Genomic DNA, 19,700 nt, shown 5'->3' with positions numbered 1-19,700 from the left:
GCATGTCACTTTTGGGCATGCATTTATCACAGGCCTCAACTTTTAAACCCAGGGAACCACAACATGCCATGGAGAAATCTGATTGGAATTGACATGAACAAGCACCCAAAGAAAAAGAGGCTATCAGCATGGCTGTTGCCTTCTGATCTTGTGGACCACCTGCTGTAGAAGAGAAAGCGGGGGGGAGGGGCATCAATCATCTGGTATGACCAATTGAGGACTTGGGTGCCCCCCTGTGATTGAGTTCCAGATCCTCCCTTTGAACAATATTGGGTGCATTTGTTATTGTTGTGGGATGAGGAAAGATCCCTCACTGGGGTTTCCCATTGGCCAAAGATGTCCACGATTAGAGAGTCACGCAACTCCCATTTGTGGTAGGTTGCAAAGTTTCTGCTGACAGCATTAGCAATTGTGTTCTGGCTGCCCGGTAGATAGGCTGCTGTCAAAAGACTATGGGAATGGTGAATCACACACCGAAGATGGATAGCTTCCGCACTCAAGGCTCTGGATCTTGTCTCCTCGTTTATTTATGTAGAAGCCTGTGGGGGTGGTATCTGATACAACAGGAACGTGTTGATTTTGGATAGTTGGCAGGAAAGCCTGGCAAGCTCTGCATACTGCCCAGAGTTCCAATATATTTATCTGCATGCTGGACTCTCATGCTGTCCAGGTATCTTGTGTCATGCATTTGCCCATGTGGGCACCCCAGCCCATGAGGGATGCATCAGTTATGATGGTCATGATGGGTGAGGATGGGAGAAAGCTCATCCTTGAGCAGATTCATAGTGAGTTCATCCACCATTGGAGTGAGGAAAGAACTTTTGGTGACAGGTGGAGCAGAGGGTGCATGGATTGATGCATGGGGGAGTAGACTTATGTAGCCAGAGTTGAAGGCAGTGCAGGTGTAGGCAAGCGAATGGCGTGATTTATGTTTAGACTGCCATATGTCCCAAGAAAGTCAGGTTTTGGCCAAAGTCAAACTGATTAATTCCCTCACTGTCTGGAAGCTTTCCCTTGGTAGATAAGCTCGGGCAGAGGTTGTGTCTATGTGAGCTTTTATGAACTCTAGGGATTGCGTAGGGTTTAAAGTTGATTTTTCAGCGTTGACACTAACCCCTAGGAAGGAGAGGAGTAGAAGCAGTTGCGATGTCAACTTCTGGGCCTCTTCTTTGGACTGTGCTGCTATCAGCCAGTTGTCTAGATAGAGAAAAACAAGGACCCTCTGATGTCTAACATGGGCTGCCACTACAGAGAATCCTGTTGTGAATACTCATGGGGCAGTGGTGAGTCTGTAGGATAGGACCCTGTACTGAGGATGCCGAAGCCCCACCTTGAACCTTCCATGAGTTGGATGTATACTGATATGGAAGTAGGCATCTTGCATATCGAGAGCCATCAACCACATCCTTTTTCTAAGGAGGAAATGGCTGTTGCAAGTGTGACCACGCAAAATCTTGGTTTGGAAATTGACCAATTGAGGCATCAGGGACCTAATATCGGTCTCCATCCTCCAGTCTTTTTGGGAACTAGGAATATCTTGAGTAGAACCCTCTTCCTTGAAAGGAGTCTGAGATTAGCTCCCAGTTCCCCTCTGCAATAGGGAGTTGACCTCTAGTTGGAGGTCGTCGAGTACGTGTTTCATGCTTGTGGACCGAGGAGAAGGACGAGACGCCATGAACTCTATGATATAGCTGCTCTGGATAATATCTAGGACCCACTTGCCCATTGTTATGGCTTTCCATGCTGGCAGAAGAGTCAGAGGTGGCTCCCTGAATGGGGTAGGGTAAATGGGCATTGGTGTATGGAGTGCTTAACAGCTCTCTAAGGACACTCAGAAATAATGTTTACATGATGTTCGGATGTGTTACGCTGATGGCTGGGCAGTTGACATAGGTTGACGTGGCCTGTGGACCTTAGGGAGCTTTTGAAGAGGCTCATAGGTATGTTGGTAGTATAGTTGCGGGGCCCTATAACTATATGATTGGGGTGGGCAGTAGAATTTCCTCTTGGGTGTGTAGGGTGTGTAGATGCCCAGAGACCTTAGGGAGTGTAGGGACTCATCCGTCTCCTCATTGAAGAGGTGCGATTCATTGAATGGGAAGTCTTTTATAGTGCTTTGCACTTCCCTGGGGAAGCCAGGAGTGTAACCAGGATTCTCTCCTTGTGACAATTCCGATTGCCAGGAAGCAAGAGACTTTATCTACCGAGTCCACTGCTGCCTGAAGCATGGATCTGGCGAGTAACTTGCCTTCCTCCAAGACTGCCTGTAATTGATTGCAAATAAGCTACCATCGCAGGATCACAAACTCTGCCAATCTCCCATAGTTCATAAAATCATATTTGGTCATCAGGACTAAGTAGTTTGAAATACAAAACTGGAGTTCCACTGAGAAGACCTTTCTGCCCATGAGGTCTAGCCTCTAAACCTCTCTATTGAATGGGGTTGAGCTTGTTTGGAATGTTCTGAGACCACCTGAATAATAAATGAGTTTGGTGGTGGATGAGAGAACAGGAACTCTGACCCTTTGGTGGGGACATAGTACCTCTTCTATGATGAAGATGAGGGATGCCTCTCAGGATCTGTCAGTACCATTGGAATCGGGCTAATCAGTGCAGCATCCAGCGCTATGTCAGAGTGCTTACGTGACAAGGGTTGTCGTGATGAAGTGGGGGAGTCCTCCCAGACCGAGCAGGACTGTTCAGAGGGTGAATATTGTGGCCATGAGCTCCAGTAGGGCCAACCCGGTTGACCCTGCTGTTGTGTAGCTTGAGACCACAGTTCCAGATACAAAATCTGCAGGCAAAGCAAGGTGGGGAAGTGCCCCAGTGTTGTTTGAGCCTTCCAGTAGTCATGCTTCAGGAACAGGAGCAGTGGACCATGTCAGAGATCCATATGGTCCAAATCAGAGGAGTCAGAAACCTCACCAAATGGCGGTGGCATTAGGACTGTTGGAACAGGAAGTGGCAGGAGCATAGCAGGCAAAGGGTTCCTTTGACTTGGTGATCGGATTGGTGATCACAGAGTGTGAATAACTTCCAATTCTCCCAGAGGTCAAAGGTATCCGTTCCTCTGGAGGAGTTGGTATCAGGAACTGCATCTGTCTGGAGACCGATGGTTCATGGGATGCCGGTGGAGTCGGTGGGTCTGTGATTGGTACCTGTGGAACTAGTGATCAATGCTGCTATTTCTCATTCTTGTGAAACTTGGAACGCATGGATACTTCACGGCTAGAAATTATGGATGGTGCCGAGTCCTCATTAGATTTGGAGGAAGACTTTCTGTCATGCTTATGTGCATGCTTCCTTGGTTCATGACTAGGCCCCAAGGCAGGGTTCCACAGTAGAGGGGGCACTCTTTGCCTGTTCAGGCCAATGTACCAGGGGGGGTTCCCCAGCCAGAATCCAATGTTGATCCCATGGCAGCCTCCATAAGGTGCTTCCTGATGAGGAGCGTCTGGTTCTCCCGAGTATGAGCAAGGGAGGCAGATACTGTACCTGGACGCAATGTGGAACTTCCGCCAAGCAGTACATGCTGGTGCATATTGCTGATGGAAAAATGAATGAGAGCAGAAATCACAGGTTTTGAACCCCGGCAACTTCAGCATAACCTAGTACCCAGGCCCAGATGTCGGGATGGGGTAATGTTTGGCAGGAAAGACCACCGAAGCAGTGTCCCAAGTCTTAAATCTGGTATGAAAGGAAGAATTAAGCAGAAAAGAAAAAAAGTAAATGCAGAACAACTAAGAAATCTAAACTACTAACAGTACTAAGGATAGGTTTTGAAGAGTTTTGAAACTGTCACAGGGACAATTGGAGAGTAGAAGCTCTGGCTCAGATCATGAGGCGGTGAGAAGGAACTGGAGATGCCGATAGCCCACCGTGCCCTTTATCACCTCAGGCAAGGCCATGATGTGGCACAGCGTGCATGTGCGGACCACCGAACAGTACTACTTTCAAAAGCTCCGGCTCAGGGCACATGGCACATAACCCTCAGTGGAATACAATATTGGATCATCACTCAAAGAAGAATTACGTTTGACGGGAATTATACTACCATTTGATTTCCTCTCTCAGCTAACAGATACTTCCTCGATTTCTTGTTGCTTTCCCTACCCCATTTCATTAAATATTGGTGTCTTGCGTGGGGATCCTATCAGTTAAAAGATAGAAGATGTCCAAGGGATTATTTTTGGTTTTATAACAGATTAGCCATTCTATATTTCTATTTTCTCCACCTCCAATCTTTATATGGCAATATTAAACACAAACGTTTGCACTTTCTTCAAATCTCATGGTAATAAAATATGCAGACAACAAGCCTGACCCAACTTTATTTCAAACAATAGCTTTCCTGACCTCCTTGAGCTGGTCTGTGCTGCCCCAGGATGCTGAACGCTTGTGAGATCCTTTCTTCTTTTCTAAATATTCTTCAGCCCAGGCACTCTCTGTCTGTAACAAGAAGATTAAAGTATTAATTTTAAAAGGGTATGCTTATTCTTGCCAAAAAACAAAAGAAAAAAGAAATTAGAAACAAGTAAGCTAAGAGAGGGCATGCAATTATGATATTCTGGATACAGACACTGCTGGAAAGCACAAGTCACTGAATGAAAGCCCTCTATGGCACCTCTGATATTCCTACAAGTAATCAGTATGAAGATGTCACCTCAGCCACTCCTATAATCTACACAGTAGGTCTCCTCCCTATTTCATATGAAATATCACCCCAACTATAACAGAATTATTAATTCTAATTTAGTGTCACTTAAAACATGGAAAGAATTTGGCCCATTAGGTTTAAGTGGGTACAAGTCCCAACCACTTTAGTGCTCAGACCAGGGATTAATTTGATTCTATGTGTTACCAGACATTTCTAGTCCTGCTCTAGTATGTGACAAAAGGCCTGGTCTACACTACAGAGTTAGGTCAACGTAAAGCAGCTTACACTGACCTAATTAGGTCAGTTTCCACAATATAGCCTTGCTGTCACTGGTAAGTGCCCTATTACAGCGACATAACTACCTCCATGAGAAACTTGTCAGTGTAGTTCGGGCAATGCAGTGTCCATATAGACACTGCAGGTTACTTATATCAAGTGTTGGCTCTCATTCTTATCCATTTCATGGCTCCATGCTGGAGCCAGGAAATTGAAAAGAGAGCCCGGCTCACAGCCCGGGCAGTCAGCCTGGGGAGGGTAGGGGGCTCCCTGCTCCGAGCCAGGCTCCTGTGGAGGCTTTGGACTCCTCACCCTGAGCTGGGCTGCTGCCTGGGCTCTGAGCATATAGCTCCCCCCGGAAGCCCAGGGGGCAACTGTGCTCCCATCAGGGAGCTGCGCACAGAGCTGAGAGCCCAGGCTCTCTCAGCTCCCTACACTGCCCCTCTTAAATCAGTGGATGCATACCACCAACAGAAAGAGGCCAGCATGGACATGAACCACTGTAGTAATTACTGTGGTGTCTGTAAGTCAACCTAACATTAGATCGACTTAAGTTTGTAGTGTAGACATGCCACAAGCAAACATTCTAATATATAAGCAATACTGCACAATTAATGATTGTAATATCACACAAACAACTATACTATAATCTATAGTTGAGCACTCAAAAGTTAGGAAATACTAGAATTAAGTTGCCTGAGCAACCTTAATTAGGCCTGCTGGCATGTATGCATTATGATACTGTCTTTAATTACATTATCACATATTTTTTCCACATGTCATCTGCCTCATTGAGTGCACAGAATGGACGGTTCTTACCAAATGACCAACTATTCAATAGCTTGTTTTATCTTCATTGTTCAATGTGTGTATATTTAGTATACAGTAAATAATATTTACTGTATGCTATTCAAATCCTGTTCTGAGTACAGAAAGAGGCTATTGTGACAGATGCAGCCATTTCCTGCAACATTCTTGAAAAACCTTACTGAATGAAGTTTTAGAAAGTTTGGAGTCCATTGTATCAAGATGCATTCCATGTACTGTGGAATTATATGTAATTTCTATAGGGGGAGACATGATCAATATAAATCCTGGGAAGAGTCATGAGCTTCAAAAGGCTACATGAAGCTATGTGCCAGACAAGAATTAATTTATGGGACAAAGTTAGGTGGGTTTCCCAGAAAAATTCTTGGGCCAGGGAGGGTGGGGGGGGAAGAAGGGGAAGGTATATGCAAACATACATCCTCTGTTTATGCACGAACTCAGCCTTTGAAAGTTTCGTCCTGAGGAGGGAACCTTTATCTGCCGATTGCCTGTTCCCAGAGTTCCAAAATCAAAGAACCAAACTTCATAAAGGAAACAAACAGATTCCGCAGTGTTCTTTTTCTGAGCAAAATCTGGTATGAACTTGTGACTACAGAAAAACACTACCCATGGTGAAGTTTGAAGGACTGAGCACCTACCTGCCACAGCCCTTCTTAGAGTTGGGCATGATCTCTTGTAAGCTTATAAGCATGTGTGTAGATCGCGGTGGCCAATCAGCAGCTCCAGAGCTGCATGTGGCTCTTCAGAAGATAATATGCAGCTCCTTATAGGATAGGTTTTGAAGAGTTTTGGAAAGTGCGTCACAAGGACGATTGGAAAGTAGCAGCTCTGGCTCAGACCATGAGGCGCTGAGAAGGAACTGGAGATGCCGATAGCCCACCGTGCCCTTTATCACCTCAGGCAAGGCCATGATGTGGCACAGTGTGCCAGGAGCCGACTCTGGGGAAAAAATGATGGGTGCTCAGCACCCACCGGCAGCCCTATCAGAGCCCTCTCTCTCTCCCTCCTCCCCCCAGTGTCTCCCCCTCCCTCCCTGTGCCTCCCACCTGCTGTGATCAGCTGTTTCGTGGCACTGAGGTGGCTTTGGGGGTTGTGGGGGGAATGAGGACATGGCTCACTGGGGGATGGGGGTCCGAATGGGATGGGAAGAGGCAGGATGGGGAAGGGGCAGGAAGAGGTGGGGTGGGGACCTGGTGAAAGAGGTGGAATGGGAGGCGGGGCCTGGGGCAGAGCCAGGGTTCCAGCAACCCCTGGCCAGCGCCTGTGTCCCCTTCAATAAAACACACAGCGCCTAGCTGGTGTGGACATTTTTAAATCAACATTTTTCTTACACCATCTAACAATGGAAGGCAAGTGCAAATGGAAAAGAAAATACACAGATGAAAGCTGAGGCTTCCAATAGGAGTGGGAGAATAAGTACCATTATGTTCAGTGAAAAAGTAAGGCCATGTGTGTATCTCAGTTCAAATCTTCGAAATGATGCTGCAAGTTTGCTTTTAGTCATGCACATATGGATCGAGACTTCCTAAAAGGTTCTGAACTGAAAACTTTGAAAAAAACAAAACCTATGTAGAAGCCCAGTTCTTCACCAGATTTGCCAATCGATTGCAAACTGCAACGTTAGCATCCTATTATGTGGTCTGGCACATAGCCAGTGCAAAAAAGCCCTACTCTGAAGGCGAGTTTATAAAAACACATCTCACCGATGTGATTTCAATCCTGTCACCAGAGAACGAAAATCTACAGAAGAAAAATGTCTGGCCTGTAGCTTTCATGCCACATAATAAAATGCAGAATCTCTGACCTGAATAGTGACATTGAATCGCAACTGTACTTGCAACTTCGACAGTGTGAGTATTTGAGCATTGCTTTGGATGAGTCGCGCAATGTACAGAATAAACCTCGATTATCGGTATTTGTCCAGACTGTGTCTAACGACTGTTGTAAAGCGAAGAACTCCTCGATATCATGCCACTAAAGGATAGAACACGTGGATGAGTTCTAAAGGAGGCATTGATGATGTTAGTTCGAAACACCACTTCCCTTTACAGAAGTTCACTGATATTGCAATGGATGGGGCTCCGTCCATGTGGGGATCTGTGAATGGATTAGTAGGGCTTTGTAAGTCTGACAAGAGCTTTCCCAAATTTTGGACATTTCACTGTATTATTCATTGGGAGCAATTGGTATCTAAAAATCTCAAATTTGATCATATCATGAAACCTGTCCTGCACATTGTAAATTTCATTTGCTCAAATGCACTCAATCACAGACAATTTCAAAAACTAATAGAAGATCTGGATGAAGATGACTTCCCTGACAATTTGCCATTTTACTGCGCAGTTCGATGACTCGAGAGGTAAAGTTATTTCCTGTTTTTTCAAGCTCTGGGAACCAGTAAAATTGTTTATGGAGGAGAAGCACAGAATATACCCTGATCTTACAGATCCTGGGTGGGTTTTGGCTTTGGCATTTCTTGCAGACATGCTGCTGCAGTTGGATAAACTAAAGGTGGACTTACAAGGAAAATTCTGGTTGCTGTCCGATCTAGTGCAAAGCGTATTTGCATTCATGAACAAACTGCAGCTGTTTCACAGACAAATGCTTGAGGGAGAGTTCACACACTTTTCCTCAATGTCAGAACTTCAAGCCAGATCAAAGGAAGATGCAGCAAAATCTCTGAAACGGAGCACAACTAGATATGCGAGCATGATTAAAGATCCTAAGGACAGTTTTGAGGAAAGATTCCAAGCTTTGCAGTAGAAAAGACCTCAAATCAGATTTCTGATTGACCCTTCAGAAGCCAATTGTCTGAATCCTCCATCAGTCACTGACGAAGCAATATTCCAGATGGAAATAGAACTTTTGGAAGATGACAGATTGAAATCTGTTCAGAAGACAGCGGGGACCCTTACTTTCTGGAATTCTGTACCAAAGGATAAATACCCCAACATCAGAAGTGCAGCCCTAAAATTAATCTCAATGTTTGCCTCAACTTATCTTTGTGAGTCTGTTTTCTCAACACTCAAACATGTGAAATCCAAGCACTGATCCCTTTTGACAGACAGCCATTTAAGAGAACTGCTGCATGTGAGTACAACTGAACAAAAACCAAACCTTAAGGGAATTGTTGAAAGCAAAGAATGCCAAAAGTCCCACTAAGTAAAAGGTTAAGTTATTATTATTATTGTTAACTACACATTATAAATGCATAATTAAATATACATCATCAAATTATATGTGCACACACACAATATTACTGTGACTCTTTGGCAATGTACATTGGTAAATTCTGGCTCCTTCTCAGGCTCAGGTTGGCCATCCTGGTGTAGATGCTTTTATTGTTTTAATAGGTTTTCTTTGTAATTGTTCTGTAAGACCCTCTGTTTCTCACTCAGATCTGAGGAATGCTCAGAAGTAAAACTGCATACATCAGCCACTAAAGTAAAGGTCCTCTTTGGATCCAAAGAGGAACCCAGGACTGGAGCAGGGTTTGAAACAGGAACCAAAGACCTGGATGGCACAGGATCTAGTGAAATATTCAAATCCACCCCTTTGGTTCTCGAAGCTGAAAATGGAACCAGACTTGGTTTTGGAGCTGTAGAGGCCCTGTCAGAATCAGAAGAATCTGACAAATCGGACATGCAGGATCTGGCACTGCTAACAGTGGCTGTCTTTTTCTTTGCCTTCCTCTTTGGAACCAACACAGCTTGAGTCAACAACACAGCTCTCAGTTATGTCATAGGCTGTCCGCCCTTCTCTATCAATAGCAGTACCTTTAAAGACCCGACTGCTTGATCAGCAGGATCAGGAGCTGTACCCAAAGAGGGTTCTGATTTTCTAGACCCTTTAAGGTGCTTTGGCTTGCTGGAGGAAGTTACAGGAGCCAAAACTGGCCTCTTAGGGCTTGTCTTCACTACAGAGCTAAATCAGCGCTGCTGCAATCGATACAGCGGCATCCATTTAGCGAATCTAGTGAAGACATGCTCAATCAATGGGTGAGGGCTCTCCCATTGATTTCTGTACTCCACTCCAACAAGAGGCAGAAGCAATGTTGGCAGGAGAGCCTCTCCTATCGACATAGCATAGTGTGGATCCCGTGGTATGTAGATCTAAGCTACATTGACTTGAATTACGCTACCAACGTAACTCAAATTGTATAGCTTATATTGACCAGAAGCTGTAGTTCTGCGTATGAAAAATCTGTTGCAAGCTCTGGGATGAAAATCTGGCCGACAGAACACCCAGAAGAAAAACGGTACACCCCCAAGCACTTCAGGCACCTAACATGGTCATCCAATGCTGGGAAGACAGCTAGGCATGAAGCACATCTCTTGAACCCCAGTTTCTTCTTTTTCTTCAATTCCATCATAACCTGGAACTGAACTACTAATTTAAGTTAATTGTCCATACTCAGCACTAAACTACAACTATCCTAAATGATTAGCAAAGAATGGAGAAAAACCTCATATGTGAACAGATCAGAGTGGTCCACTTCAGTCTAGCACAGACTATAACAGGGTTAAAAAAAGCAAAACAAAAAAGAACAAACCACAACTAGATAAATTCATGGAGAATAGGTCCATCAATGGTTATTAGCCAGGATGCGCAGGGATGGTGTCCCTAACCTCTATTTGCCAGAAGCTGGGAATGGGAGGCAGGGAATGGATCACTTGATGATTACCTGTTCTGCTCATTCCCTCTGGGACACCTAGCATTGGCCATTGTCAGAAGACAGGATACTGGGCTATATGGATCTTTGGTCTCACCCAGTATGACCATTCTTATGTAGCACAGTGTCTGACATGATAGAGGGCACTGCACACTCTTACACAGCCTTGTCCTCAGGATATTTGTTGACACTGAGGAGAAGGGTAAGAGGGGGAGTGCTCTCATGGATATTGCTTTGAGAAGCTTCTTTGAAATACCCGTTAGAGGGAGCAGAGCCACTCAAAGAGCACCTCCCCCTTTTTTGAACCAAGGGTGATCCAGATCCAGCTAACGATAGATGTAGCATTTCTGCAGAGACACAGACTGAGAGGGACAGACAGAGAATTTCAAGAAGCTAGATCCTAAGCTATAAAGGATCATAGAGGTCAAAACCAACACTCGGATGATATTGCTTACATGGTTCTGCTAAATGCACTAGCCAATAAGGCCTCCAGTTTTTACTAATAATGAAGTATTATAGAAAAGAATGCATCTATTCTGTGTCTTGATAAACCAATACTTTTACAGTGCATGGTTTTGAAGATTTATTGCACCAAGCGCACTCAAGGGAAAAGCATTCAAGGAAAGTACAATCAAGATAGCCTCATGCTTACAGCAAGTATAGCGGAGTCGCATCATATGCACATTTAAGTTACGCGAATTCACCTACACGAGCTCAGCAAAAAAAATTAAAAATAACTTGCGGCGGTGGAGTACTGTACAGGAGTCAACGGGAGAGCGCTTGGGGGTCGATTTATCGTGTCTAGACTAGACGCGATAAATTGACTCCCCACTGGATTGATCACTGCCTGCTGGCAGCAGGGGGAGTGTGATTCTAGTATTTAAAGATACGTATTTTTCATACAACATGGCCCCTAAACGCAAGCCAACTACTTCATCTGGTGCTCAACTGAAGAAAAAGCGATCTGTTCCAATGCTGGAGGAAAAACTGGCTGTGTTGGATTTAGAGAGATGGTATGTCGGTTTCCAACATGGCATGTAAATATGGCTGCAACAAATCTAGCATCCGTGCCATCAAGATTCGAGAGAGAGAAATTCATCAAGCCATGACATCAAATGGTCCAATAACTGCTAAGGTGATGAGCCAGGTGCATGATAAGACTTTAGTGAAGACTGAAAAGGCATTAAACTTATGGCTAGAAGACATGAACCGTAAACGTGTGCCTATCGATGGATAAATAGAATAAACAGAAAAACAAACTCTCTCCAGGAATTTGGGAAGGGAAGGAAAATTCCAAAGAAGTGAGCTTGGAAGTTGAATGTATACAGAAAAAAAAAAAAAAAAAGCCTCTTACACTTAAATACACACCTAACAAAACTGTCTTACCTGCGTGGCTTTGTCCCTCATACAGGGAGCAGCCAGTCCATGATTATCACGAGGCCATTGTCCAGCGAGGTAGGGAGCAGCAAGTGTATCCAGTGAGGAAGTACGGCGAATTATACTGGATGGGCTTGATGAAGGCGGTCGTGATTTGTCAACTAGAAAAATAAAAATAAGATTTCATGAGCGAAGTGTATGTATCAAGAACAAGTTAAATTCAATAAAGCAAATTTTCAATTAGCCATACTGGAAATAGAATTGCTATGTATTCGGTACAGAGAGCACACACAAAAAATGTGTGCGCGCTCTGTACTATACACTACTAGCTGCCTCTATAATTAAGGAGCTCTGACTGACCACTTGGAAATTAAGCTCAGAATTTGCTTTTTTTGTTGTTGTTCTTTTAACATTTGCCCCATGGTTACATTGCTCTCCTGAAATGTGTTTTCAAAGTTTCCCTATAAAAGCACAGACAAAGTAATTACCAATATTAGGGTGGTTTTTGTTGTTTTTTTGCTGTGACTTTTAAGTACTATCAAAAAATATGCACAATACTGGATTTATTTTTAAAGCCCAGGCTGTTGATCCATATGCCAACTACTGCATAGTTTATTTCCATAGTGATCAACAAAACTGAGCTTATACTACTAAGCAGAAAACAGCCATCCTGATGGACAGTTATGCATGAGGCTGCTTATGACTTTGGACTACGCGTATGGTAACCTAGCAAAAAAAGGAAGAAATGCACATGATCAGAGTTCAGAATGACACTTCATAGATGTAAAGATAAAGAGTTAATATTTTAGCTACTAGACATTTCAGTGTGCAAAATATTTAGATTTGTTTCCCTAATATTGGAAGAACAAGTAATTTAGACTCAAAATGCAATCTACCTATAATATGGTTTTAAAATAATGCATGGAATGTTTGTCCTCCATACAGAGAATAAATGGGGTAATCTCAGAAAACAGGTTACCAATAGCTTGTTCTTAGAGAGGCACCACTGTGCATTCAGACTTGTGGAATACAGTCAAGTTGTGAAACAGCATTGAAAAGCAGTACAGGAGGGAAGGATGCGTGTGTACATGAGCATTCTGATGAAGTCCTCATCCTACTCTATATAAAGGAGTGCACCCTCCCAAACGCCTCTGTTCCTTCTCTCGAAGGACAGGATCCTGACATTATACAGAAATCCTAAATTGGGGGTAGGGGTGGGGTTAGTGTGACTACACAGAAGCAGTTCCCAAAGAACAGCAGTTACTGATAAGTAACCTTTTTCTTCTTGGAGGTCCTCTGTGCATTCCTACTTGTCAGAGATTAGCAAGCCATACTCTGTCAAGTGGATGGTGGGAGAGTGGAAGTAGGGTGGTACGCTCCAATACGCAGTACCGGCAAGAGATTTTTAGCCGGTACAGGGTACTGGAAAGACTTGGGGAGGCTAGGCCCCTCTCAGGAGGGGGGTGGAGCTGCACTCTGCTCCTTAAAGGAGCAGAACATGGCTAGAGAGGGCATTCATTCTATATATGGGTTTAGCTGCACAATACATATGCTAACAAACTTAAACAAAGGCTTTAAGTTTGTTAGCATATGTATTATGCTGTTAAGTTGGTCAGGAGTCCTCAAGAGGGGAGGGGTGGGAGGGATGGAAGGTGTTAAATGTTTTTGATTCCTGCTCCAGCCTCTGGACTATGAACATATACTGATGGGAGCATTCTAACCAAGGGACTGAGGACTTTAAGGTAATCTGGAGTCTTCATACGTCCTTGATCCTTTGCAGATGGACTTATGAGTTGGATATGGTACAGAGACTGTTCTAGCCTCACTGATTGCTGACTTCTTCCTTGCATTGGACAAAGATCAGATGTCTGCTGACTTTCTCACATGAGTCAGCAGCCTTTGAGGCCTGCGTTATAAGCAACATATCCCTTACTTGAGTGGTTTTGTTCTTTCCTCTGCAAATGTCAAAGCATGTTCCCACAGAATTCAATAGCAAAACTTTTTTTTTTTTTTAATTCAAAGAATTTAAGCTGGGTTGAGGGAAACTAGTCCACAGGACATGAAGGCAAACGTAGCTTGCTCTCAGAGGTGGCAAAGTAACTTAGGCTGTTTGGGATGCATTCCCTTATACAGAAGAGAGTGATGCCATCACCTTTACACAAGAAATGCTTATGGCACCACCTCCCCTCAACCAACAGCCATAACTTTTCAAGGTATTTCTGCAGTTTATCAGGAGTGCCACCACAAGTGTAAATGCACAGAGGGCATTGAAAAAGAACAAGAAACTACTTAGGAGTTGTCCTTTATACAGGTTTTTTTGAACATTTTTCAAGAGCATATATAAAAAAGCTCTATCCATTTCAGATAAAAAGGATCTAGGAAGAGGAAAACCAAACAAGTTTTCAATAGCTCTCTAGAAAGCAGCATTTACACAGTACATATATGAAAGGATCAGTGTCAACTTTGCTGCTTTTTAGAAGAAAAAATATATGTAATTATTTATGCAGTCCTACAGACAACTGATTAGTAATTTAAATAAACTTTTGATTTTATGTTTCCATCTATGCAAATATCTTGTACTGTTTAGTGTAGAGTTCATCAATTTAAATACAGTGCAAGTATATTTTAGCATGGAGGGGATTACTAGCTTTTACTGGAATACAAAAAACCATTATAACAATGTTACAATTATATATGTCATCTAGAAGGATTTCAAAGCTCATTACAAGTCATGTATACTAAGGAATTTCTTTGCCTGAAATGCAGCCACCTCTGGAATGGAATGCACCAGTTGCCTGGCTGCAAATAGCAACATTTAGTTTAGAACAGGAACTGCTGAACTAAAGTTTAAAGAGGAATTTAGATAAACAGTAAGTACGCTAACTGAAAATTGGACTGGATTTCTGCAGAGCTGAAGTGGCAGGACTTTATGAGAAAGAAAAGTGTGACATATAAGAGTAAGGATAGACACACCGGCAAGCAGGACTCTTGGGTTCTAATCCCAGTTGGCCATGGACCTGCTGTGTTGCCTTGCCCAAGTCACTTTATATTACCCATCTATAAAATTCAATACAGCAGTTATCCATCTCACAAAGCTATTGAAAAGCTTAATGTTGCTAAAATATTTTGAGATTCTCAGATGAGAGGTGCTATATACCTGGAAGTTTTATTACTCGAGAGAAGTACCATATATAATCTCTGAAAGTTTTAAGTGGCCTGCATGTATGTGTTACATCTCAAAAACATGGCACTTCAAAACTGAAAATACCATAACTAAGGCTGTGAGTCTTTCATGGAGGTCACAGATTCTGTGCCCCAGGCCATCAGCAGCAGTTTGGGTGTGTGGGAGGGGGCTCAGGGCTAGGGGCAGGAGTCTGGAGGGTGCAGGTGGAGTGCTTATCTGGGGTGGTGGGCCCCCTCCAGCCTCTAAGTAGCGGGGGGGGTCCTCTGTATCACACACCGCCTGCAGGCCCCACCCCCGCAGCTCCCACTGGCTGCAGTTCCCAGCTGATTACTAAAAAATACCCATGACTAAAACGTAGCCTTAGCCAGAACACCTTTATTTGTGACTTGATACATATTAATACCTATAGTTCAAAAGTATGCTCAAAATGCACCAAATAGTATGTAGAAGTTACTCAGGGAAATTTACATTAGAAAAGCTTGTTGGAAACCTTGAAAGATATAATCTGAGTGCAGGACAATGTGTTGCTAATTTAATGTCTTTATTCTGTGAATGAAGTAGAGAATCAAAATTTAGCAGCATTGATTTGAGAGCAGATTTCAAGTATATGTACAAGCATTCCCTCCCCCTTTAAGGTTTATTTCCTTTTTTTAAAATTATAAACAAAAAGGACCAAGTCTGATGACAATTTATTTCTCTCTCCTAAGCCCAAATTACATAAATTGAAAGGGTCCATCAGCTACCACAATTTGGTATCACTCCAAGGTATGGTACAGGAGACATCTGGAAAGGGACATGTATGATAAAATTTGCTAGCCTAATTTGAGGAAAAAAAACATTGATTTACATTTCAAAAATAATTTTTGAAAAGTAACCTTTTCCCTGTCTATATTACATCCAGAATGGTCTGCCATCATATACAGTTTGTGTGAAATTTACCAAGGTATTTTCTTTTCAAACTGATTAATATTTATTTTAAGTAGAGCTGTCAATTAATTGCAGTTAACTCACATGATTAACTCAAAAAACTAATCACCATTAATTGCATTTATAACAATAGAATACCAATTGTAATTGAAATCAATATTGAAAATGTAGAAAAACATCCAAAAAATTTAATAAATTTCAACACAGAATACAAAGTGCACAATGCTCACTTTATATTTTTTATTACAAATATATGCAGTGTAAAAATGATAAATGAAATAATATTTTTCAATTCACCTCATGCAAGTACTGAAGTGCAATCTGTTTATCGTGAAAGTGCAACTTAAATGCAGATTTTTTTTGGTTACATAACTGCACTCAAAAACAAAACAATGTAAAACTTCAGAGCCAACAAGTCCACTCAGTCCTACTTCTTGTTCAGCCAGTCACTAAAAACAAACAAGTTTCAAAGTAGCAGCCGTGTTAGTCTGTATTCGCAAAAAGAAAAGGAGTACTTGTGGCACCTTAGAGACTCAAATTTATTTGAGCATAAGCTTTTGTGAGCTACAGCTAAAACAAACAAGTTTGTTTACATTGACAGGAGATACTGTTGCCTACTTCTTATTTACAGAAAGGCGTTCACATAGCACTTTTGTAGCCAGCGTTGCAAGGTATTTACATGCCAGATATACTAAACATTTGTATGCCCCTTCATGCTCTGGCCACTATTCCAGAGGACATGCTTCCACGTTGATGTTTGTTTAAAATAAAAAAAGCATCAATTAAATTTGTGACTGTACTCCTTGGGGGGAGAATTGGATGTCTCCTGCTCTGTTTTACCCACATTCTGCACATATTTCACGTTATAGCAGTATCGGATGATGACCCAGCACATAGTTGTTTTACGAACACTTTCACAGCAGATTTGACAAAACAGAAAGAAGGTACCGATGTGACATTTCTAAATATAGCTACAGAACTTGACCCAAAGTTTAAGAATCTGAAGTGCCGTCCAAAATCTGAAGAGGGACGACGTGTTGAGCATGCTTTTAGAAGAGCAAAACTCTGATTCGCAAACTACAGAACCACCAAAAAATAAAATCAACCTTCTGCTGGTGGCATCTGATTCAGATGATGAAAATGAACATGCATCAGTCTGCACAGCTTTGGATCGTTATCAAGCAGAACCCATCATCAGCATGGAAGCATGTCCTCTGGAATAGTGGTTGAAGCATGAAGGGACATATGAATCCTTAGCACCTCTGGCACGTAAAAATCTTGCGACGCCAGTTACAACAGTGCCATGCGAATGCCTGTTCTCACTTTCAGGTGACATTGTAAACAAAAAGCATACAGCATTATCTCCTGAAAATTGTAGCCAACCTTGTTTGTCTGAGTGATTGGCTGACCAAGAAGTAGGACTTGTAGGCTCTAAAGTTTTACATTGTTTTATTTTTGAATGCAGTTTTTTTTGTATATAATTTTACATTTGTAAGTTCAACTTTCATGATAAAGAGATTGCACTACAGTACTTCTATGAGGTGAACTGAAAAATAGTTTACAGTGCAAACATTTGTAATAAAAAGTAAAGTGAGCACTGTATGCTTTGTATTCTATGTTGTAATTGAAATGAATATATTTGAAAATGTAGTAAACATCCAAAATATTTAAAATGGTATTCTATTGTTGTTTAACAGCACAATTAATCAAGATTAATTTTTTTCAAATCGCTTGACAGCCCTAATTTTAAGTAAAATATTTGTGTAGAAACAGCTTCCAACAGCAATTGGGGGGGAGGGGGGAGTGAGGAGAGAGGGAGGGGAAAAAAATCCCAACCCCAAAGAGCCAAAAGATTTAAAATTAGACTAATGTATAACATGAAAGTAACACAGGACAGGAGAAATATGGGTTAAATCAAAAATAACTAAAGTTGTACAGTGAATGATTCATACAAATTCTGTATTTTTAAGTAGCAATTTGCGTAAGGTGACTGTGGAAATGAAAAAAAATAGGTAGTACATGAACTTAAGTTAACAGAAAACAAGGCAAAAATAGGGGATTTTGAGGAGGGATATGAAGGGAAGTGAGGATATCTGCAAGACAGAAAGAAAAAGAGGCTGTTCCAAGTTAGGTGCAGCATGTAGGAAAACACAAGGTTAAAGTAGAAAGGTCAGCCTACATCATTGAGTTGACTCTGTTTAACAAAGGCCATAACATTTTTTCCAGTAATTCCCACATAAAGCCTATCTGTAAGAGAATGCAAAGAAGCAAGGTGAATGGCTAGAAGACAGGAGACAAGGAGAGGAGCAACAAGAGGAGAGACAAGATGGAAGCAGAAACAGAGCTATGCAGAGGACTATAGTCCCCCTGACTGTACCAAGATAGAAGTGATTATATGAAAAAGGTAGCCATATAACCAGCAATATTCCTCATATGCATTTTTGTGCAACTGTCAAGTTATTGACGAATATTGGCCTAAGTTGCTGGGCAGAGGACAAACCCTAAAATCTATACTTCTAGGGTGCTGTATTCATTGCAATTGACACAGCACATGTAGGCCTATCTGAGCTAATTTTAATTGAGCTAGCTTGCTAAAATTAACAGCATAGCTAAAACAGCTTGGGCAACAGTATATGCTAGCCACCCAAATACATACCCGAAGTAGCAGACAGGATTGTTCTTGGATAGCTAGCCAGTACTACCACTTGTGCTGCTATGGCTACACTGCTTTTTTAGCAAGCTAGATCAAATCAAAGCTACTTCAGATATGCCTACACACCTTGCAACTGCCCCTCCCAACTGCTGTTTAGACATACCCTTAAAAGCAACATAGTAGCAAGTCAGTCTGTTAAAAATGGGGAGGGGAGGGATATTAGTGAGAAGAGTCTTATTTTCAAGCATCTAACAGTGTTATAGCTAACTGTGTCTCTAAGAAATAATACATATAGTAAGGAGAGTGGGAGTTGTCACTTCTGGTACTTCACATTTAGCCAGGACAATGGCTAATTAAAGTAAACATTAAAAAATGTGCAAACAAATATCAGTGTAAACTTAGACACCGATATTTAAATCTGAAATTCTCCTCATTAGGAAAGGTGAGTTATAAGCACAGCTATACTTGCAATACTTTTGAAAAGACTACTTTTGAATTTATCTTTTAAAATACAGAATTGGAACACACAATAGCATCATTATATTTGTTATTAATACAGACATTATATACTAAAACTATTTCTAGGAAGAGGTCTGATGACAAGAAAAAGAGTGGTTTATCAGTAATACCTCGATTTATTTATTTATTTATTTTTAACACTTAAAAGGGAAAAACTGACCATCATTATTTCTGAATTCCACAGCTGGCTGTTTCAGTTCCACAACCACAATTTAAAAATTCTCACAAAACTATGTAGTCAAATACCATTTTTTTTTGGTGTACTGTACTTTATGTACTACCAAAAATAAACCACCCCATCCTACAGTGATAGGCACACACCCTCTTACCTCAAATTCCTCTCCAAAATCCACTTGTAGAGCCTACAAACATTAATCCCTTTAAAGACAGGCCAGAGCCACCCAAAATTATAAAGTTAACTTTGAATTATCATCTGGTCTCTCGATGTGTTCTTCTCTGATCTCTAGTTTTCAAAATATAATCTCTTTAGTGCAAGGGACCAAGTTTTTCAGTCTTTTGTATAGGACTTCCCAAGTAAACAATAACAATCATAGAAATCTATGTCTGGAAGAGACCTCAAGAGGTCATCTACTCCCATCCCTCCAAG

At 41.9% G+C, this 19,700-nt stretch overlaps 1 protein-coding gene across 2 annotated transcripts in view; it reads right to left on the bottom strand.

The window, feature by feature from the left end:
- Positions 1 to 19,700, bottom strand: part of FAM117B (family with sequence similarity 117 member B) — a 131,718-nt gene that overhangs the window by 86,557 nt on the left and 25,461 nt on the right. For both annotated transcript variants that reach the window (XM_038422117.2, XM_043505610.1), the window contains exons 2-3: positions 11,820 to 11,971; positions 4,357 to 4,449 (exon numbers count right to left, since the gene is read on the bottom strand). In XM_038422117.2, coding sequence (XP_038278045.1) covers positions 4,357 to 4,449; positions 11,820 to 11,971 — 245 coding nt within the window. The remainder of the gene's footprint in view (positions 1 to 4,356; positions 4,450 to 11,819; positions 11,972 to 19,700) is intronic.

Source organism: Dermochelys coriacea, chromosome 11, assembly GCF_009764565.3.
Source record: "Dermochelys coriacea isolate rDerCor1 chromosome 11, rDerCor1.pri.v4, whole genome shotgun sequence".
Classification (NCBI taxonomy): domain Eukaryota; kingdom Metazoa; phylum Chordata; order Testudines; family Dermochelyidae; genus Dermochelys; species Dermochelys coriacea.
The sequence above is the reverse complement of the archived record's forward strand: the minus strand, read 5'-3'. Positions and strand labels throughout refer to the sequence as shown.